Raw genomic sequence first — 22056 nt, forward strand, 5'->3', positions numbered from 1 at the left:
GCCCTGCTGAAGGGCAGTGGCGAGGGGCCGGGCAGAGTGAGGGAGCTGCCCCAGGACTGAGCCCCCATCAGGGGGCCATGCCCATCTGGATGCAAAGAGAGAGAGGGGAGAAAAGGGGCTGCAGAGCAGCGTTTGTCTCCTGGAATGTCGGCCGTGAGTTGGTGCTGCCTGCACCACACCTGTGGTCCATGAGAGGTGGCACCAGGACCTGGGCTTCTGTAGAAGCTGGGGAGACAGATGGGCCATCTGCTAGCCGAAGGGAGGCTCCTAGGCCTGGTCCTGCAGGGCCTGCTGTAGGGGGATGGTGGCAGGATTGGGAGGCTGGGTCCCCTGTCTGAAGACAGCCCTATGGGGAGGGTCCCTTGCCCTTTCTGGATCACGAAGTGACATGTAGTCTCCCCCAGCTAAAATGAGCCAAACAGTTTGGACGCTCTGAGCACGTTGCTCCCAGTCTTAACCATTCAGTGAAGGAAAAAAGAACTGACGTCTTAGATAGTTTATGAATGGGAGTTGGAGCCTCCCCTGGAGCCGGGTGTCCTGAGAGCACATCGCCACAAGGGGGCATGGGACACACGGGCTGGCCAGAGTGGCCGGAGACCCACATGCCTGAGACTGGAATCAGGTGGTGGGTGGGTGTCCATGAGTGGGCGGGGTTGGGGGCGTCACCCCAAACAGATGAATGGAACAAGTGTATCCCCCAGGACCGCCAGAATCCAGGGTTTGTATTTTTTGGCCGGGGTAGGGGGCAGGGAGTGAGATCTGGACGGTCAGGGGACATGGGTCCTACCCCCTACGACACTGAGACCCCCGTGCTTGGCTGGTGTGAATGAGTTGATGCAGGTGCTGTGTCCCTGTCTTGCCTCCCAGGTGTGGTACAGAGAGGACGTCAGCCACTCCAACCCCGAAGGGTCCTCCTGGTCCCTGCTGGACACCCCCGGGGAGGTGGTTCAGATCAGCTGTGGGCCCCACGACCTCCTGTGGGCCACACTCTGGGAGGGGCAGGCCTTGGTCCGGGAAGGAATCAACAGGAGCAATCCCAAAGGTGGGCAGCCCGGCTCCCCCACCCACATACCCTGTACTGGGGAGAAGGGTGAGGGTCACTCGCTCCCCAGCTGTCCAGGCTGATGGGGGCCACTGGGGGTTTCTTGGGGGCCCGGTAGGAAGTTCCTGGTCCATCGTGGAGCCTCCTGGATCTGAAAACGGGGTCATGCATGTCTCGGTGGGAGTCAGCGTGGTCTGGGCTGTCACCAAGGACTGGAAGGTAAGATGGGGATGAGGCTGGGGGATCACTTGAGCCCAGGAGTTGGAGACTGCAGTGAGCTGTGATCGCACCACTGGACTCCAGCCTGAGTGACAGAGCGAGACCCTGTCTCAAATTAAAAAAAAAGAAAAACCCATGCCGGGTGCAGTGGCTCACGTCTGTAATCCCAGCACATCGGGAGGCCTAGGTGGGCAGATTGCCTGAGGTCAGGAGTTTAAGACCAGCCTGGCCAACATGGTGAAACTTTGTTTCTACTAAAAATACAAAAAATTAGCTGGGCATGGTGGCGGGCACCTGTAATCCTAGCTACTTGGGAAGCAGGAGAATTGCTTGAACCTGGGAGGCGGAGGTTGCAGTGAGCCAAGATTGCACTACAGCACTCCAGCCTGGGCAACGAGAAAGACTCCGTCTCAAAAAAGAAAAACCCATTAGAACAAATCCGGTACCAGCTGAGCACCATGCATTGTTTGTTGCTGAAATTGTTGCCAATCTCCAGGACATTTTGTGCCGTAAAATCCTCCTCCACCCACACGCTGGTACCCAAATGCAGCAACTGCAAGTATCACCTAATAGGCTGCAACATTTCGAAGAATCGGAAGCGAATTTCCTGAAGCCCTTGGTTAACCAAGCGCCTCCCCATCCTCTAGTCACTGCTTGTCTTTTGCATCTTAGCGGCAAGTCCAATAAAACCAGCCGATTTCCGATTACTCTCAGGGTTTTTCTTTTGTTTGTTTTTTTTGAGATGGAGTCTCGCTCTGTCACCCAGGCTGGAGTGCAGTGGCGCGATCTCTGCTCACTCCAAGCTCCGCCTCCCGGGTTCATGCCATTCTCCTGCCTCAGCCTCCCTAGTAGCGGGGCTACAGGCGCCCACCACCATGCCCAGCTAATTTTTTGTATTTTTAGTAGAGATGGGGTATCACCGTGTTAGCCAGGATGGTCTCGATATCCTGACCTCATGATCCTCCCGCCTCAGCCTCCCAAAGTGCTGGGATTACAGGCATGAGCCACCGTGCCCAGCCAGTCACGGGGTTTTTCTAACTGCTTGTCAAGGGGGTTTCCCTGGCCCGGGGGATGGACGGCTCACACGTCTGCATCTGTATCTCCAGTGCTGAAGCTCTCAGAGTCTGAGGCCACTCCCAGCCCACAAAAATACAGACCAGACTGTCCCCCACATTGGATCCTGGTCACCCCACTTCCCAGAGACCACAACTTCCAAGCCCCTCTTACAGCAACCTGTCACTTTCTTTGGATTAAATGGGCAACATTGGATTTCTTTTTTTTATTTTTTAATTTGAGACAGAGTCTCGTTCCGTCGCCCAGGCTGGAATGCCGTGGCCCAATCTCAGCTCACTGTAACCTCCACCTCCTGGATTCAAGCGATTCTCCTGCCATGGCCTCCCAAGTAGCTGGGGTTCCAAGCGTGTACCACCACGCCTGACTAGTATTTGTAGTATTTTTTAGTAGAGGCAGGGTTTCACCATGTTGTTCAGGCTGGTCTCCAACTCCTGACCTCAGGTGATCCACCCGCCTCAGCCTCCCAAAGTGTTGGGATTACAGGTGTGAGCCACCGTGTCTGGCAGCATCTCGGGAGTTCTAATAGCACAAGGTCTCCAGTAGGTCTGAGACTAACGGGGCCTCCCAGGCCACCATGGAGAATGTATAAGAAGAGCCCTGATGGAATGCCGGGTGGCGGGGTGGAGCATGACCAGCCGCTGAATCACAGAGCCACAGATAGTCTGGGAAAATCTAGTGGGAGTGTGTGTATTTTTACATGTCGACATGAAAATACTTCGCTTTAAGTATTTCTTGAAGTACTAAGAATAGACCCAAAATAGGGGTCTTGTTTTTTCTAATAATGAGCTTTTTAAAAACTAGTTTTCCTAAATAACAGTATTAAGGCCGTTGTCTTTCACAGGGACCAACTCAATTCAAATAAAGTAGCCTTTTCCAAGCGTTAGGCTGGAGAATGGGCAGGAAGCTGCCAGGACACATGTGGCTGAGGCCAGAGGACCCTCAGCCCTCGTGGGACAGTGCCAGGCACAGGAGATGCGGTCGGGGTGTGGGAAGAGCGGCGTGGATCACGGATAAGGGCTTCCTCGCTAAATGATGTACCACTGCTCATTTGCGACTTGAACCAAAGGATCAAATTATTCACTTGTTCTCCCTGAGGCTTAAACGAACGAACCGTCTGTTTCAGTGGCCCTCCAGGAAGGCATGTTTATTTCTGACTCCCCCAGGTGTGGTTCCGAAGAGGCGTCAACTCTCACAATCCCTGCGGCACCAGTTGGATTGAGATGGTTGGTGAGATGATGATGGTGAACGTGGGAATGAACGACCAGGTGTGCACGTGGGTCTGCAGCCCCTAAACAGCAGGGGTCTCAGAATGGGGGCTCCTGATGCCACCCAATAGCCTAGTGGCCCCTTCCCACTGTAGGAGAGCCCCCCACTCCATTGTACTGAGCAAGAAGTTCTTTCTGAGGTGCCAGCCTTCCCTCTGCTGCCACACCCTCCTCCCACCCCCCCAGTGGCACAGCACCCAGAGTCCGGGGGGAGACAGGCACCTGCTAGTGCACAGGGGTGCTGAGCCCGAGGCGAGCCTGCCAGGGCCAAGGGCAGAGATGCCACAGCCTACCTAGCCAGGCCACCTAGGCCCTTTAGCAAACCTTACTTCTTGCCCAAAGGCAGAGAGTAGGATGCCTACCCAGAAACCTTTTCCATGGAAAGTGAGGTCAGAATCAGGGAAGTTACTTTACATCTTAAAAAAAAAAAACACCACGGCCAGGTGTGGTGGCTCACACTTGTAAATCCCAGCACTTTAGGAGGCTAAGGTGGGAGGACCACTTGAGCCTAGGAGTTTGAGACCAGCCTGGGCAATATAGTGAGACCCCATCTCTACAAAAATTTAAAAATTAGCCAAGTGTGGTGGTGTGTACCTGTAGTCCCATCTACTCAGGAGGCCAAGGCAGGAGGATTGCTTGAGCCCAGGAGGTCAAGGCTGTAATGAGCCATGCATGATTGCACCACCGCACTCCAGCCTAGGTGACAGAGTGAGATCCTATCTCTAAAAAAAACCAAAAACATTCCGGGCACCGTGGCTCACGCCTGTAATCCCAGCACTTTGGGAGGGTGAAGCGGGTGGATCGCCTGAGGTCAGGAGTTTGAGACCAGCCTGGCCAACACAGTGAAACCTTGTGTCTACTAAAAATACAAAAATTAGCTGGGCGTGGTAGCACGTGACTGTAATCCCAGCCACTCTGGAGGCTAAGGCAGGAGAATCGGTTGAAGCTGGGAGGCGGAGGTTGCAGTGAGCCGAGATCACGCCACTGCACTCCAGCCTGGGCGACAGAGCAAGACTCCAGCTCAAAAACAAAATGAAACAAAACAAAACTTAGCTGGGTGTGGTGATGGGAGCCTGTAATCCCAGCTACTCGGGAGGCTGAGGTAGGCGAATCACTTGAGCCCTGGAGGCAGAGGTTTCAGTGAGCCAAGATTGTGTCATTGCACTCCAGCCTGGGTGACAGAGCAAGACTCTGTCTCAACAACAAAAACAAAGACAACAAAACCAGGACCACCTCTGGGTTCACTGGGGGCATCTGCTTCCCACCAGAGGGCACACGCAAGACAGGGAGGCAGGTGAACCTCATTTCCTAACACAGCGTCCCCCAGCCCTGCCACTTCCCGTGGACCTTGTCACCTTGAAACCCTGGGTCTGCCTGAGGTCAGGGAGACGGGACCAGGTCGCAGCTTCTCCTGAGCCCCCTTCCAGTATTTGACTTCTGTGCCCACCACACAGCCCCAGCATGGACCTTCCCAGCCCACACACACCTGCACATGGAGGACCCTGCCTGCATTTTGCACCCCTAGGAAGCGAGAAGAGCCCCCGGGCCTGCGCCCAGATTCCTCGGAACACAGCCTCTCTCTTCCAGGTGTGGGGCATTGGCTGTGAGGACCGAGCTGTGTACTTCCGGCAGGGTGTCACCCCCAGCGAGCTCAGTGGGAAGACTTGGAAGGCCATCGCCGCCGCCCGAGAGTGTGACCGGTCACACTCTGGCAGCTCGTCTAGTCTCCTCAGGTGACTGGGGGTGGCAGGGTGCGCAGGAGTCAGGCTGGGATGGGCCGTCTGAGCCTAGGTGGTCACGTCCAGAAGAGGCTGCCACCTGCCCCACTGGGTCCCAGGACTTGTCCCAGGCAGGAGAAAATGGGTCTCCACTCACAAGAGCCACAAGAGCCGAAGCCCTCCTGCCTCGGTCCCACAGAGAGGAGGTCCTGGGGGCAGCCTGGGGTGGCCGCTGGAGGTGTTTGACATACTCTGGGCTGCTGATGGCGGCACCTGGGAGCAGGGTAAGGCTGGGCTGTCGTGATGGAGATAAGGCTCGACCCTGAGTTGGGTTGTCCCATTGGGTCCGAGGCTGAAGATCTGGGGCAGAAACAGTTTCTCTGGGGTGGAAGTAAAGGCCCTTCTGTCCAGGGGAAACAAGGACAAGACAGAGGGTCTCTGCCTAGCCTGCAGCAGTGGTCTCAGACTCAGGCATCGGGGTCTCCTGGAGGGTTTGTTCAGACTTTGATCTCCGGGTCTTACCCCGAGTTTGAGACTTGGTATTTCTCACCAGCCCCCAGGTGATGCTGCTGCAGTTTTGGGGCTGCACCTGGTGGTCCGTGGGTCTAAAGAGCATGGACAAGCCCCAGCTCTGCCCACCGGCCGTGAGAGCACAGGCAGGTGACTCAGTGGATGAGCTGGGGACATCTCAGCTCTGCAGCGGGCATGTCTACATCATGGGCATGGATGGAGATGGCGCTCAGGGCCCAGGCTCTGCAGCCGTCCACGTTTCCACCTGTAGCTGTGACCCTCGCTAGCCCCTGGTCCACACCCCTCTGTGCCCTGAGCCTGGTGGTTGCCACCCTGCCGTGCTGTCAGCCCAGAGGCCCAGGGAGGACAGCCAGGGCAGGCGTTTGCTCGTGTGTCACCTGAGGGTTTAGTCTGCTCAGATGGTGTTTTTTTTTGTTTTTTGTTTTTTTTTTTTTGAGACAGTCTCACTCTGTCATCCAGGCTGGAGTGCAGTGGTGTGATCATGGCTCACTGCAGCCTCAAACTCCTGGGCCCAAGTGATCCTCCCACCCCAGCCTCCCAAGTAGCTGGGATTACAGATGTTCACCACCACACCTGGCTAATTCTTGTATTTTTAGTAGAGACAGGGTTTCCCCATGTTGGCTAGGCTGGTCTTGAACTCCTGACCTCAAGTGACCCTCCCACCTCTGTCTCCCAAAGTGTTGGGATTACAGGCGTGAGCCACCGCACCCGGCCAGCTGGTAGTTCTTTTTTTTTTTTTTTTTTTTGAGACGGAGTCTCACTCTGTCACCCAGGCTGGAGTGCCGTGGCACGATCTTGGCTCACTGCAAGCTCCACCTCCCGGGTTCACGCCATTCTCCTACCTCAGCCTTCCGAGTAGCTGGGACTACAGGCACCCGCCACCACACCTGGCTAATTTTTTGTATTTTTAGTAGAGATCAGGTTTCACCGTGTTAGCCAGGATGGTCTTGATCTCCTGACCTTGTGATCCTCCCGCCTTGGCCTCCCAAAGTGCTGAGATTACAGGCGTGAGCCACCGCGCCTGGCCCCAGCTGTTAGTTCGTAAACTGGAAAGCACATTAGAATCAGCTGAGAAGCTTCAAAAACTACAGATGCCAAATCTTTATAACTTTGAGGTTAGCGATAGCTTCTTAGATATGACACCAAAAGCACAGGCAATGAGGAAATACAGATAAATTGGACTTCATCAGAATTAAAAGCTTTTGTGAATCAAAAGGACATTATCAAGAGAGTGAAAAGTCAGTGGAAGAAAGGCAAGGCTGGGTGCGGTAGCTCACACCTGCAGTCCCAGCACTTCAGGAGGCCAAAGTGGGAGGATCGCTTGAGCCCAGGAGTTCAAGGTCAGCCTGGACAACATAGTGAGACCCCATCTCTACAAGAATTTTAAAAAAAATTATCTGGGTGCTGTGGCATGGGCCTGTAGTCCTAGCTACTTACAAGGCAGAGGTGGGAGGATCACATGAGCCCAGGAGGTCGAGGCTGCAGTGAGCTATGATCACGTCACTACACTCCAGCCTGGGCAACAGAGAAAGACTCTGTCTCAAAAAAAAAAAAAAAAAAAAAAAAGAAAGACAATAACAAATGCTAGTGAGAACATGGAGAAGTTGGAACTTCATACACTGCTGGTAGGAATGTGAAATGGTACAGCCACTGTGGAGAACAATTTAGCAATTCCTCAAGACATGAAACCCAGAACTGCCATGTGAGCCAGCACATCCACTGCTGGGTGTATATCCAAGAGGCTTGAAAACGCGTTTTAGTCCATTTTGTGTTGCTATAAGGGAATCCTGAAGCTGGTCTTTTATAAAGAAAAGAGGTTTATGATCGGGCGCGGTGGCTCACGCCTGTAATCCCAGCACTTTGGGAGGCTGAGCCAGCGAATCACTTGAGGTCAGGAGTTCAAGACCAGCCTGCCAACATGGTGAAACCCCATCTCTACTAAAAATACAAAAATTAGCCAGGCGTGGTGGTGCATGCCTGTAATCTCTCAGCTACTCGGGAGGCTCAGGCAGGAGAATCGCTTGAACCTGGGAGGCGGAGGTTGCAGTGAGCTGAGATTGTGCCACTGCACCCCAGCCTGGATGACAGTGAGACTCCGTCTCAAAAAAAGAAGAAATACTAATTCTAGATCTTCACTCTCAGATATGTGGATGTGATTGGTCTGCAGGGTGGCCCAGGTGTCAGCTCCCTGGAAGCAGGTGCTGATGTATACCTTGCACAGAGGAAGAGACAGGAGTTCAGAGAGGTTCTGACTTGCCCAAGTTTCCACAGGCAGTCATGGTGGAGCACGCTGGAGCCGGGCCTGCCTGACAGCACCTGTTCCCCTGCAAGGGAGTGATGGGTCTGACCTGATTTGTCCCCAGTGCCGGCTGCTTCTTCAGTGATGAGGTGAGGGGTAGTGGCGAGTCTGCCCCCAGCGACACCGATGCCTCCTCGGAAGTCGAGAGACCAGGGCCTGGCCAGACTCTCCCTGCAGAACCTCTAGACGATTCCAAGAATGCCACAGGGAACTCAGCCTCAGGCCTGGGGGCTGGCAGGACCGCAGAAGATACCGTGGAAGATGCCTGCCCAGCCGAGGGCAGCAGGGAGGCCAGACCCAACATGCACCCCGGCCCAGCCCCCACCCCGGCCGAGCTGCCCTGGACCAATATTGACCTCAAGGAGGCCAAGAAAGTGCCCAGCCACTCGGCCGCTGGCTTCTCTGAGACCACCAGCCTCTCCTCACTGGGGCTCCTCCCGCTGGGCTTGGAGGAGCCGTATGGGGTGGATGACCACCCGCTGTGGGCCTGGGTGTCGGGAGGCGGCTGCGTGGTGGAGGCATGTGCCATGCCCAGGTGGTTCACTGTCCAGGCGGGTAAGGGCTCCTGCAGGGCCTGGGGGCATCCACATGGCCAGGTGCCCTGGGGGTGTGGGGTGTGGGAAGAGGCCGGGGTTGGGGGGCTCGGGCAGGCCTGCTGTCCTCCCTGGACGCCTCACTGTGCTCAGCAGCTCTGAGCCAGACATTGCGCTCCTCTGTGGCCTCCAGAGACCAGCCCAAGGCTGTCAGGACCTGGAAGCACAGTGGCCAGTGCCCCTTCCCCTGTCTGCAGCCCCTCCCCTGTGCTAGCGGTGGTGGCTGCTTTCCAGGCTGAATTACTGGGGGAGAGCAACTTGCCCATCAGGGCGAAGGGTGGAAGGAGGCTTAACAGAGAGCGTAGCTTTTGAGCTAGAAAGGGCTGATTTGGTGGAGGGGAGCGCCGTGGCTTCCTGCCCAGCTGCGGGCAGGACAGTGCCCCGGCCCTGAGGCTCTCTCTGCCCCACAGGCCTGTCCTCCTCGGTACACATGCTGTCCCTGTCCATCACGCCAGCCCAGACCGCTGCCTGGAGGAAGCAGATCTTCCAGCAGCTCACGGAAAGGACCAAGCGGGAGCTGGAGAACTTCAGACACTACGAGCAGGCCGTGGAGCAGGTGGGTGCCCCGGTGGCTGCGCACGCATTTTTTTTTTTTTCCAGCAATCATTCATTGAGCGCCTGCTGTGTACCAGCTCTGAGAGAAACAGATAGATGCCTCCATCCCCTGGTCTCCCGCCCAGATGCAGGCATAGAGAAATGAGCTCAGGGTTTCTTCGTCCATCCTGAAGACTTTGGTTTGGGCCCCACTGTGTTCCGGACTCGTTGGAGGCCCTGGGGACCCAGAGATGGCAGCAACGTCAGAGGGTGGTGGGTGGGGAAGGGAGGGTGGCCAGGGAGGGGAACCACGTCATCCTCTTCCTGCTGGAGGGAACCCCGGGCACCCAGGGGTGTACCGTGTGATTGCAAGGAGTTAGCACAGAGGGCGGCTGGAGACCCCACCCCTGGGCCAACCCTGCTTCTGCCCCGCTATCCTGTGGCAGAGCCCGGCCCTCAGAGGTCAAATGTGGGGGTGACAGGGAAGTCACACAGAGCATGTGACCCGCCTCATTCCAAAGGCCCCTGGACACAAGTAGGCTGTGGTTTGGGTTCTAGCTCTGCCACTGGCTCACTCTGTGACACCAAGCCAGGCACGGAACCTCCCGAGCCTGTCTCCCCATGCAGAAGGCGGGGTGGCAGTGCCCACTCTGGCTGTTTGAGAGAGAGGAGGTTGTACGGAACAGCCCTGGCTCAGCCTGCACCTATTGGGTGTCCGGCAGCATCACTGTTATCATTAGCATAGGGGGAGCTGGGCTGACAGCCGGGAGTGCCGGGTGGGCCCTACCCCAGCCCTGCCTCCTCCTCTGGGTACCCCCAGCCCCGCCCTCCTCCCCTGGCACCCCGGGCCTGCCTGTGATGGTGTCCACTGCCCCGGCCTGCGCAGTCGGTGTGGGTGAAGACCGGGGCGCTGCAGTGGTGGTGCGACTGGAAGCCCCACAAGTGGGTGGACGTGCGCGTGGCCCTGGAGCAGTTCACGGGGCATGACGGCGTCCGGGACAGCATCCTCTTCATCTACTACGTGGTCCACGAGGAGAAGAAGGTGCCCACGGGTCCCACAGGAGATGGGGCCAGGGAGGGGACACAGGGCTGGGGTGCCAGAGGAGGGGTACAGAAATGGGGGTGCCCAGGGGAGGGGTACAGAAATGAGGGTGCCCAGGGAGGGACACAGAAATGAGGGTACCCAGGGGAAGGGTAAAGAAATGGGGGTGCCCGGGGGAGGGGGTACAGAAATGGGGGTGCCCCAGGAGAGGGAGTACAGAAATGGGGGTGCCCAGGGGAGGGGGTACAGAAATGGGGGTGCCTGGGGAGGGGGTAAAGAAATGAAGTACCAAGGGAGGGGGCAGGGCTGGGGGTACCCAGGGGAGGGGGCAGGGCTGGGGGTGCCAGGAGAGAGGGTGTCCGAGGGCTAGGGTCCCAGGGTGAAGCACAGTAGAGGTCACCCTCCAGAGGCCTCCTGCCCTGGGTGACAGCCCTGCCGGGCGCCTGTTCTATGAACAGTACATCCACATATTCCTGAATGAGGTGGTGGCGCTGGTCCCAGTGCTGAACGAGACCAAGCACTCCTTTGCCCTGTACACCCCTGAGCGGACACGGCAGAGGTGGCCGGTGCGTCTGGCTGCTGCCACCGAGCAGGACATGAATGACTGGGTGAGTGGTCGGTGGTCCCCTCGGGCCAGAGGGAGGGACAGCCATGGTGGGGTGGCCTGGCCTGGCCTGCTCAGCAGTGACCGGCGTTGTGCCACACCAGCTCGCCCTGCTCAGCCTGTCTTGCTGCGAGAGCCGGAAGGTGCAGGGCCGCCCGTCCCCGCAGGCCATCTGGTCCATCACCTGCAAGGGGGACATCTTCGTGAGCGAGCCCAGCCCAGACCTGGAGGCCCACGAGCACCCCCTGCCCTGCGACCAGATGTGAGTGAGCCGCACTCTGGGTGGGGTCTGGGGCCTGGCCTCACCCCGAGCTCGTGGTTACAGAAGGGGGATCCAGAGGACTGGAGTCCACGCAGAGTCAAGCTTCTCGCTGACTAGGCAGAGGCATGGCCACTGGTTCCCAGGCCCCCAAGTCCCCCTGGGCCTGTCCAAGGACTCCAAGAGGGGGAACCAGAAGCCCCACTGGGCCCAGGGTGGGTCAGTGCCACCCAGCAGCCTCTGAGCATCGGGAGGAATGTGGAGTGTGTGTGAGGGGCACAATTCTCCACCCCAGGGGGCTTCCAGGCTGTAGCAAAGCAGCCACGTCTCTCCACCTGCCCAGGGCACAGACCCGGTGCTCAGCCGCCTCCAGCTCCAGCTGCGCCCCTGCTGCCTGGGCGGCCCGGGGCCTGGGGGCAGAGAGGAGAGAGCTGCTGTGGGAGGAGAGTTTGGGGGCGTGGTCAAGGCCGAGTTGGTGGGGTTTGAAGTCCAGCAGGAGTGGGCGGAGAGAGGACTTGACTTTTGGCACTGGGAAATGCTGGTGGGGACTGGACCTGGGGGACCCGGGGTAGCCAGGCTGGAGTGGGGTGAGGGCAGGGGTGGGCGCACAAGCCTAGGAGACATTGTTCTGTTGGGGACATTGAGAGCCACAAGGTGGGGCTAGGCAGGTTGGCTCACGCCTGCAATCTCATCACTCTGGGAGGCTGAGGTAGGAGGATCACTTGAGGTCAGAAGTTCAAGACCAGCCTGGGCAACATAGCTAGACTCGTCTCTACAAAAAAAAAAAGAAACCAAAAAAATTAGCAAGGCATGGTGTCATGCACTTGTAGTTCCAGCTGCTTGGAGGGCTGAGGTGGGAAGATCACTTGAGCCCAGGAGTTCAAGGCTGCAGTGAGGTGTGATCACACTCACACAACGGCACTCCAGCCTGGGCAACACAGCGAGACCCTGTCTCAGAAAAAAAAAAAAAAAAAGCCACAAAGGGGGAATGAGGTTCCCTGGGGGGGATCTGAGCTGAGTCCTGAGGACAAGGGCCTGGCAGGGGACATGGGGGCTACGATTCTGTCCCCTGCGGGACAGAGGCTGCCCTGGGGGTGTACCCAAGCCAACGAGGTCCTGGGCTTCATTACCCGTGGGCACTGGGGCTGGAGACATAGTGAGCCAGAAGCCCTGGCTGCAGGAGGGGACAGCAATCTCCTGTCAGAGGATTCAGACCGCCTCTGGTGACAGTGACAGTGACAGGGCCTCGGCCGCAGGAGGCTGTGACCTGCACCAGCCGCAGCCTGCACTCTGCCCACCCAGGAGGCCATGCTGTGCTGGCACCGCCTCCCGCTGACACCCTGGAAGCCCAAGGGCCGTGCTGTCACTCATGCAGAGGATTAGATGTCATGTCCGGCTCTGCTCTGTGACATTCAAGCCTGCCTGCACCTGCCACTGTGGCCAGCCCGTTTCCCCAGGTCCCAGACCCCAAGGGGCCCCTGTGAAACACGCCGCTGGCCTCATCCCCCTCCATGTCACCATGGGGCTGAAGTGGGTGGGTTCCAGAAGACTCCCAGCCCATGGAGAGGGTCTGACCTGCACAGCCCCAGTGCCGAGACCCTGCACCTCTCGTGGGGTGAATCTTTTTAGCGTTAATTAATATGAACGCGGAGGTCAGGCAGGGTGGATGGTCTGTGCTTGGAGACCGAGGGCTGGGAAAATCCCAGAACCACAGGAGGACACGGAACAAAAGGGCAGCCAGGCAGGGTTGGAAGGTGGGGTCTGAGGGGTTTCCACCTGTCCTCTCTCATCCTTCCAGGTTTTGGCGGCAGATGGGAGGCCACCTGCGGATGGTGGAGGCCAACAGCCGGGGCGTGGTGTGGGGCGTCGGCTATGACCACACGGCCTGGGTGTACACAGGCGGCTATGGAGGCGGCTGCTTCCAAGGTGAGGGCGGCCTGCGGCCCCCCCAGAGCCTTCCTGGGTGTTCTTTCCTCTAGTCCCCATCTGGGTTCCCTGCCCAAGGCCAGGGCCACTGTCCCAGTGTTCACACTCAGCTAACAGCTGGCTGACAGGTGACCTTCACCACTGCCAGCCTCCACCCAGGATGGTCCCTGCCAGTACCCACTTCGAGCTGAGGGCCTCGAAGGTTCCAGAGAGGCAGCGGTCAGGGTCCACCAGCATGTCCAGCCCCTCATTTTCAGGGCGTTAGGTGGGTTCCTCCTTCAGGGTAGGCACTTGCTGAACTTCTGTGGCCCCCCGATTTCTAGGAGCCAGGGTCCCTCTGTTCCTACTGGAAAACGAAGGCGGAAACAGACACTGAAACGGGGCGTTCCAGGCTGCAGCCCACGTGCCCCACGGGGGAGCAGCTAACCCCAGAGAACTGTGGTCCCCTGATACCCCAGGAACGCATATCTGAGCAGGCTTTCCAGCTTCCCTGTGTGTGAGGCAGGAATGACCTCTGTCTTCATTTTACAAGTGAGGAAGCCGGGGCTCACGGAGGTTACGTTGATGGTCCCAGGTGCCTTTGTAACACAGAGTGAGCTGGGTGGGCCTCATGCCTCCCTGGTGCTAAGTAGGAGGGCAAGGTGGGAAGAGGTGCTGGAGGGGTGTGGATGGGAGGTTTAATGCACAGCAGGCTGTGCTCATCGAGGTTGCACAATCCCAGAATAATCACGGTCCCGGAGGAGAAAACCCAAGCCAGGCCAACCCCTGTGAGATAAGCTCAACAGGACTGTTTGCCCTTCTCCGCTGACCTGGCTCCAGCCCGCCCTCCCCGTCTCTCTGGGAATCTGTGCTTCAGATGGAAAGCCAGAGTCCCAAGCGGAGCGTATGTGGCCTCGGTCCCAGCAGCCACCTCTCCCCACAGGCCTGGCCAGCAGCACCAGTAACATCTACATGCAGTCAGACGTGAAGTGTGTTCACATCTATGAGAACCAGCGCTGGAACCCCGTCACAGGCTACACCAGCAGGTAAGTGGCACAGGTGCCTGGCCAGGATGCTGCCTGGCATAGGCCTTAGTCCTGGCAAAAACAGGACAGCAACATCCACTGTAGCGTGGAGTCCAGTAGAGCCTGGTGTCAGGCCGCCAGCAGGAAACTAACCGGATCTTACTGCTCACTGAGATTTTTTTCCTTGAATCTTTTTTTTTTTTTTTTTTTTTTGATACAGAGTCTTGCTCTGTCACCCAGGCTGGAGTGCCATGGCATGATCTCAGCTTACTGCAACCTCCGCCTCCTGGGTTCAAGCAATTCTCCTGCCTCAGCCTCCCGAATAGCTGGGATTACAGGTGCCTGGCACCACGCCTGGCAAATTTTTTGTATTGTTAGTAGAGACAGGGTTTCACCATGTTGGCCAGACTGGTCTTGAACTCTTGACCTCAAGTAATCTGCCCACCTTAGTCTCCCAAAGTGCTGGGGTTACAGGCATGAGCCACCGCGCCTGGTCAAAAGTCTCTAACTGTATTGACAAAGTTTCTACCTCCAAGAAATGTATGTAATTCCTTCTTAATAAGATTCTGTTCCTGATTCAAGCACCAGAGATAGAAGAAAGAGAGGTTTTGTACTTTTGTTTTCTTTTTCTTTTTTTTTTTTTTGAGACCGAGTCTCGCCCTGTCGCCCAGGCTGGAGTGCAGTGGCGCGATCTTGGCTCACTGCAACCTCTGCCTCCCAGGTTCAAGCTATTCTCCTGCCTCAGCCTAACAAGTAGCTGGGATTACAGGCGCGCTCCACCACGACTAGCTAATTTTCGTATTTTTGGTAGAGACGGGGTTTCACCATGTTGGTCCGACTGGTCTTGAACTCCTGACCTCATGATCCGCCTGCCTCGGCCTCCCAAAGTGCTGGGATTACAGGTGTGAGCCACCGCACCTGACCTGTAGTTTTCTATACTGGAGCTTTGACATCTTTTATTAGACGGTATTTCATATTTTTGGACAGTATTATAAGTGGCATACTCAAAGTTTTAAATTTTTTTTTAACTTTTTGAGGCTGTCTAAAGAAATGCAGTTGATTTCCTCTCCTGCTTTTCTTTGTTTTTTTTGTTTTGTTTTTTGGGACACAGTCTCACTCTGTCTCCCAGGCTGGAGTGCAGTGGTGCGATCTTGGCTCACTGCAGCCTTTGCCTCCTGGGTTCAAGCGATTCTCCTACCTCAGCCTCCCGAGTAGTTGGGATTATAGGCATGCACCACCATACCTGGCTAATTTTTGTATTTTTAGTAGAGACAGGATTTCACCATGTTGGTGAGGCTGGTCTCCAACTCCTGAACTCCCAAAGCCCGCCTCAGCCTCCCAAAGTGTTGAGATTACAGGCATCGTCAGGCGTGAGCCACAGCGCCCGGCCTCCACTTCTGCCTTTTCCAAATTGACGAAATAAACACTTAGTAATAGAAACAACAAACTCTCTGACAACTCTAATCTCACCAGCCAAAGACAGCAACTGCAATTAGCATGTGGGGTGTGGCCTTCCAGCCATCCTGTGTGTCCGTGTTGGGGGCAGACAAGGCCAGGCACAGGGAGGTGGCTCCATGACCTCACCGTTGTGTACCCAGAGTGGACCCAGTGTATCTGACTTTACTCAGCCTTGGACGTCTCGACCATATGTGACCGTTTCAGCGTCCTATGGAACCATTTAAAGGATGTCCCTGTGTGTAAATATTTGTGTGTCTGTGTGTTTACCCCAGTAAATCAGGGGATTTGAGATTTTGTAAGGCGGTTGGCACACGTCGCCAAAATATTTCCATCCTGAAAACCTCCGCCTCAGCTGTGGGCAGTATCCACACAGCCTGGCAGCACACTTGGATCTCCACCCCCTCCTCACGTCCTGCTCAGTTCCGACGGAGGACAGGGCAGGGCAGGGCAGGGCTGCGCACCCACATCTGTCTCAGAGAGGCCTGAAAGGGCCACAGCTGGTCATCACAAATGCGTGCCCCAGCTGCGTTCTCCAGGCATCTCAGCCTCAGCCGTCCCCAGAACTGCCCTATGTGCTGCTTCCTGCCACTCGAGTGTCCTGTGGTGGCACTAACAAAGTACCACAGACCACATGGTTTGAACAAGAGAAATGTGGCCACGTGTGGGGACTCACGCCTGTAATCCCAGTGCTTTACAAGGCGAGATCAGCCTGGGCAACAAAGCAAGACTCCATCTCTACAGGACACTTAAAAATAAATTAGCCAGGTATGGTGGCATGTGTCTGTGGTCCCAGCTACTCAGGAGGCTGAGTTGGGAGGATCACCTGAGCCCAGGAATTCGAGGCTGCAGTGAGCTATGATCATACCCCTGCACTCCAGCCTGGGTGACAGAGCGACACCCTGTCTCTGAAAAGAAAGAAAAGAGAACGAGTGAGCGAGAGAGAAAGGGAAAGAAAGAGAGAAAGAAAGTCTTCTCCCCTCTATGCATGTGTCTGTGTCCAAATTTCCCCCCCCTCCCCCCGCCTTTTTTTTTTTGAGACGAAGTCTTGCTCTGTCGCCAGGCTGGAGTGCAGTGGCGTAGTGGCACGATCTCCGCTCACTGCAACCTCCGCCTCCCGGGTTCAAGCAATTCCCCTGCCTCAGCCTCCCGAGTAGCTGGGACTACAGGCATCCGCCACCACACCTGGCTAATTTTTTGTATTTTAGTAGAGATGGGGTTTCACCATGTTAGCCAGGATGGTCTCGAACTCCTGACCTCAGGTGATCTGCCCGCGTCGGCCTCCCAAAGTGCTGGGATTACAGGCGTCAGCCACTGTGCCCAGCAGGCTGTCACCTCTTAGGAGTGCGAGTGCCTGGAGGTGGCTGGCTCTGAGACTGGAGCTCGGTGCTTCCCTGTGGGGTGTTATGGGGGTGTCTGAGTGAACCAGTTCATTCCCCAGTCTCCCTCGTCACCTGCCCTGTCGTCCTGCCTCAGGGGTCTGCCCACGGACCGGTACATGTGGAGCGACGCCTCGGGGCTGCAGGAGTGCACAAAGGCTGGCACGAAGCCCCCGTCCCTGCAGTGGGCCTGGGTGAGGCCCCGCTGCCCCCTGGGGGGTTGGGAATCCGCACTCCCACCCCTCCTTGCCCCTCCTCGAGTGTTCTGACTGCCCTCTGGATTCGGGGGGTCCCATCCTCACTGACCCACTCCTCCCAGGTTTCCGACTGGTTCGTGGATTTCAGCGTTCCGGGGGGCACGGACCAGGAGGGGTGGCAGTATGCCAGCGACTTCCCTGCGTAAGCCTCTCCCTGCACAGGGCCTTCGGGCCGGGTCCTGAATGTCAGGGCCGTGGAGTGTGTGGCCTCTGGCCTCACTGCTCTTCCAGGCTGAACCCTGCCCCCTAGGCCTGGCCAAGGAGCAGACCCCTGGTGCCAGCCCTGCTACTGGAGGGGGAGGAGCCAGCAGAGAGGCCAGGAGGGGCCCAGGGGAGTGCTCCCTGCACACGTGGCACCCCTGGCCTCCATGTGTGGCACGGGTAGGAGCGCCAGGGCTCCCCCACGCCACATTCATCCCTGCTGTGCCAGGCACGGGCACTGGGAGGGTCAGATGGTGGCACCCAGGGCACCAGACTGAGGGGCTTGAGGAGGGCGAGTGGCCTCTACAGCCTTAGCAGGGTGAGCTCTGGGGGGCTTTGAGCCAGGCCCTTAGTGTTGAGGGACCCAACACGAGATGTTAGGTGAAGGGGCAGTGTGAGCCCCTCAGAGAGATGCAGTGGCTGTCGCCAGGCCCTGGACCCTGGCGGTGCAGGTGCACGGCGTGGGCAGGGCCTTCATGGCACAGTCCCAGCCTGTTGGAAGATGGAGCCAGGACACCCTGAGCTGGGGCCCAGAGCCAGGTGGCTTCTGAGCAGACCAGGACTGTCCCCTCGGCCACAGCCAGGCCTCCTGGACCACCCTCCGCTCAGCCTCGGGCCTCATCCTGACCGAGGGCTCTTGCTCCCCAAAAGGGCTCTGATGGGGCCTGGGGAGGGGAGGGCTGAGTCCCCTTAGCCTGACCCCTGACAAGTGACTGCTCTGCTCCAGCCCCAGGGAGGCCCCGACCCCCTTCCCCAGGGAGCCCCCTGCCCCTGGGAGGCCCCAACCCCCAGGAGGCCCTCCCTGCAGGTCCCCGGGGCTGCACTCAACCCTGATCCTGCCGGGGCAGCCAGGAAGCGCCTCCTGAGAGCCGCGCGTGGTGACACCTCCTCCTCTGAACCCCATCCATGGCTTCCACCCAGTCCCCATGCCCTGTAACGGGTAGAACAAGAATGTTTACATGCACGGTCCCTTTCCAGAAACTTCCACGAAGTGGCCCTGATTTCATCTTCTTCCTCCTTGCAGCTCATACCATGGGTCCAAAACGATGAAGGATTTTGTGAGGAGGAGGTGCTGGGCCAGGTGAGGCAGGGCTGCAGGGTGACTGTCATGGTCAGGCTCCTGGAGGAGCCACCCCTGAGGGAGCTCTGGTTCCCCGCACCCCGGGGCAGATCTCCTGGCCTCTGACCTCAGTCCCAAGGGAAGAAGCAGTGCGGAGTAGAGTGAAGAGGGAAGCCGAATCTAAGTAAATGTCAGCCCAGGAAATGCCCGCAGGCTCCCAGTGCTCTCTGGTTTCAGAATAGTTTGTTTTCATGAACAAATAAGAGAAATGTCACTGGCACACTCCGCCTGTGAGCTGGACAGAGAACGGGGCCTGGCTGGGGCTGGGGGTGGGGGTGGGGGTGGGGAGGAGGCCACCTCTGGGCCCCTCTTTCTACCTGCCCTGGGGTTGGCTGCTTTCCTCCTCCTGGCTCCAGAGGCAGAGGCCCTGGAGCCTGGTGGTCACCTTGGGGTCCCCGGGCTGTGTCCCCTCTCCACTGTACAGAAAATGCAAGCTGGTGACCAGTGGGCCCTGGCTGGAGGTGCCCCCCATCGCCCTCAGGGATGTGTCCATCATCCCGGAGAGCCCGGGTGCTGAGGGGAGCGGGCACAGCATCGCCCTCTGGGCCGTCAGCGACAAGGGGGATGTGCTGTGCCGCCTGGGCGTGTCGGAGCTCAACCCTGCGGTGAGTGCCAGGGCCAGACAGATTGTTCTTGAAATGAGACCCTTGCTCTGGAGTCCGGCTGGGCTCAGACCCTGCTCAGGACAAGCCCCTAGGACCAGTGGACACTGCCTGTGGTCCGAGTGGGTCCCTGTGCCCTGGGGCAGTTGGCCCAGGAATGAGGCAGGTGGGGCGGGGGTGACAGAGGTGGGCCAAGGGGACACCGCGGCTCTTTGGCACCCAGTCCTTGGTGGTCAGCACCCCGGTGAGGTGCACACCCCCACGGGGGCACTTTCCCTGCTCGCAGGAGGATGAGATGCGCCCGGGATTTCAACAAGCACCGAGATCAGGCCGGGTGGGGCTGTGTGACTCCCGGCTATCCCCCAGCCACCTGTGCTGCCCACGCGCTAGGCCCATTTCTGCTGGTCCTGGAGGTGGGGCCCTGGGGGTGGGGGCCCTGGTGACCTCAGCGCCCCTCCTTGCTGTCCCCAGGGCTCCTCCTGGCTGCACATTGGCACTGACCAGCCCTTCGCCTCCATCTCCATCGGGGCCTGCTACCAGGTGTGGGCCGTGGCAAGGGACGGCTCCGCCTTCTACCGGGGATCCGTGTACCCCTCGCAGCCAGCCGGTAAGTGCCGCACCCCAGGAGCCCCTGCAGTGTTCACCCTCCGTCCAAGCTGATGTTTGCTGAACATCCCCTCTGGGCCAGGGTCCCCCAGAAGCTGTGTCCCCCTCCCGCTGGGACTGACTGGGAGGTGGTCACCCTGGTAATGGGGCAGCTGGAGCCAGGCCTGCCTGGCCCTTCCCGGGGTGACCCCTGTGTCTCGGCCCTGCAGGGTCCACTCCACAGTGACCAATCTGGTGGCTGCCCAGGAGGATGGGCTGTGCTGGCTTGTTCTTCTCCAGATGTCCAGTGTCCAACACGGGGACGCTGGTACTCAGCTGCCCTCTGCACAGGGATGGGTTAGCAGGGCAGCCCCTGAGGCTGGGTCTCCACCATGAGCTGCACAGGAAGCCTTTGTGTTGCGCTGGCGAGATGAGTCCATCGGAGCCCGCCATGGCTTCCAGAGACCCCAGGCACAGTGCTGGGTGGACGGCAGGGCACGTGTCAGCTCTTTGTGGCCCACAGCTGACACCAGGCTACACATCCGAGAGGCAGCTGGGGACCGAGGCCCACAGCCCCACCTGGCCCATGCGAGTAGGAGAAGGCCACGTGCCTGAGTCAGCCTCCCCTTCGCAGGTGACTGCTGGTACCACATCCCGTCCCCACCGAGACAGAGGCTGAAGCAGGTGTCCGTGGGGCAGACGTCGGTGTATGCCCTGGATGAGAATGGCAAGTTGCTCTTTTTTTAAATTTTTAATGTTTTGGCTGGGCATGGTGGCTCACACCTGTAATCTCAGCGCTTTGGGAGGCTGAGGCCAGCAGATCACCTGAGATCAGGAGTTCGAGACCAACCTGGCCAACATGGTCTGCATGACACAGCCAGACTCTATCTCAAAAAAAAAAAAACAAAAACTTTAATTTTTATGGGTACAGAGTGGGTGTGTATATTTATGGGGTACATGAGATGTTTTGATACAGGCATGCATGCATAATATCACATCAGGGTAAAGGGAGTATCCACCTCCTCAAGCCTTTATGTTACAAACAATCCAATTCTACTCTTTTAGTTATTATTATTATTATTTTTTTCTTTGAGATGGAGTTTTGCTCTTGTCTCCCAGGCTAGAGTGCAGTGGTGCAATCTTGGCCCACTGCAACCTCCACCTACTGAGTTCAAGCGATTCTCCTGCCTCAGCCTCCCAAATAGCTGGGATTACAGACACGCACCACCATACCTGGCTAATTTTTATATTTTTAGTAGAGGCGGGGTTTCACCATATTGGCCAGGCTGGTCTCAAACTCCTGACCTCAAGTGACCTGCCCACCTCGGCCTCCCAAAGTGCTGGGATTACAGGTGTGAGCTACCACGCCTGGCCCTCTTTCAGTTATTTTAAAGTGTACCATTAGCCAGGCACAGTGGCTCATGCCTATAATTCCAGCACTTTGGGAGGCCGAGGTGGACGGATCACTTGAGATCAGGAGTTTGAGACCAGCCTGGCCAACTTAGTGAAACCCATCTCTACTAAAAACACAAAAATTAGGCCAAGCGCGGTGGCTCACACCTGTAATCCCAGCACTTTGGGAGGCCGAGGCAGGTGGATCACGAGGTCAGGAAATCGAGACCATCCTGGCTAACAGTGAAACCCTGTCTCTACTAAAAATACAAAAAATTAGCTGGGCGTGGTGGCGGGTGCCTGTAGTCCAAGCTAATCGGGAGGCTGAGACAGGAGAATGGCGTGAACCCCAGAGGCGGAGCTTGCAGTGAGCCGAGATTGCGTCACTGCACTCCAGCCTGGGCGACAGAGCGAGACTCCGTCTCAAAAAAAAAAAGCCAGGTGTGGTAGTGCGCACCTATAATCCCAGCTACTCAGGAGGCTGAGGCAGGAGAATCGCTTGAACCTGGGAGGAGGAGGATATTGATTGCAGTGAGCCAAGGCATGCCACTGCACTCCAGCCTGGGTGACAGAGCAAGACTCTGTCTCAAAAAATAAAATAAAATAAAAATAAAAATAAATAAAGTAAAATGTACCATTAAAAATTTTTTTTTTTGTTTTTGAGACGGAGTTTCATTCTTGTTGCCCAGGCTAGAGTACAGTGACATGATCTCGGCTTACTGCAACCTCCGCCTCCCAGGTTCAAGCGATTCTTCTGTCTCAGCCTCCCAAGTAGCTGGGATTACAGGTCCCTGCCATCATGCCTGGCTAATTTTTTTGTATTTTTAGTAGAGATGGGGTTTCGCCATGTTGGGCAGGCTGGTCTCGAACTCCTGACCTCAGGTGATCCGCCCGCCTCCGCCTCCCTAAGTGCTGGGATTACAGGCATGAGCCACCGCACCTGGCTCTGTTGTTT

At 57.3% G+C, this 22056-nt stretch overlaps 1 protein-coding gene across 6 annotated transcripts in view; it reads left to right on the top strand.

The window, feature by feature from the left end:
* The window catches only part of TECPR1 (tectonin beta-propeller repeat containing 1), a 36517-nt gene that overhangs the window by 10943 nt on the left and 3518 nt on the right, over positions 1 to 22056 (top strand). For 4 of the 6 annotated variants that reach the window (XM_055393181.2, XM_055393180.2, XM_055393184.2 and 1 more), the window contains exons 7-23: positions 868 to 1042; positions 1161 to 1261; positions 3499 to 3600; positions 5188 to 5333; positions 8213 to 8703; positions 9152 to 9297; positions 10162 to 10317; positions 10776 to 10925; positions 11026 to 11183; positions 12979 to 13106; positions 14029 to 14131; positions 17042 to 17138; positions 17264 to 17343; positions 18427 to 18483; positions 18947 to 19127; positions 19596 to 19731; positions 20344 to 20436. In XM_055393181.2, coding sequence (XP_055249156.1) covers positions 868 to 1042; positions 1161 to 1261; positions 3499 to 3600; positions 5188 to 5333; positions 8213 to 8703; positions 9152 to 9297; positions 10162 to 10317; positions 10776 to 10925; positions 11026 to 11183; positions 12979 to 13106; positions 14029 to 14131; positions 17042 to 17138; positions 17264 to 17343; positions 18427 to 18483; positions 18947 to 19127; positions 19596 to 19731; positions 20344 to 20436 — 2500 coding nt within the window. The remainder of the gene's footprint in view (positions 1 to 867; positions 1043 to 1160; positions 1262 to 3498; positions 3601 to 5187; positions 5334 to 8212; positions 8704 to 9151; positions 9298 to 10161; positions 10318 to 10775; positions 10926 to 11025; positions 11184 to 12978; positions 13107 to 14028; positions 14132 to 17041; positions 17139 to 17263; positions 17344 to 18426; positions 18484 to 18946; positions 19128 to 19595; positions 19732 to 20343; positions 20437 to 22056) is intronic. The other 2 variants (XM_063708636.1, XM_055393182.2) reach the window with 1 other exon arrangement.

The sequence above is a fragment of the Gorilla gorilla genome, chromosome 6 (genome assembly GCF_029281585.2).
Source record: "Gorilla gorilla gorilla isolate KB3781 chromosome 6, NHGRI_mGorGor1-v2.1_pri, whole genome shotgun sequence".
Taxonomy (NCBI): Eukaryota; Metazoa; Chordata; class Mammalia; order Primates; family Hominidae; genus Gorilla; species Gorilla gorilla.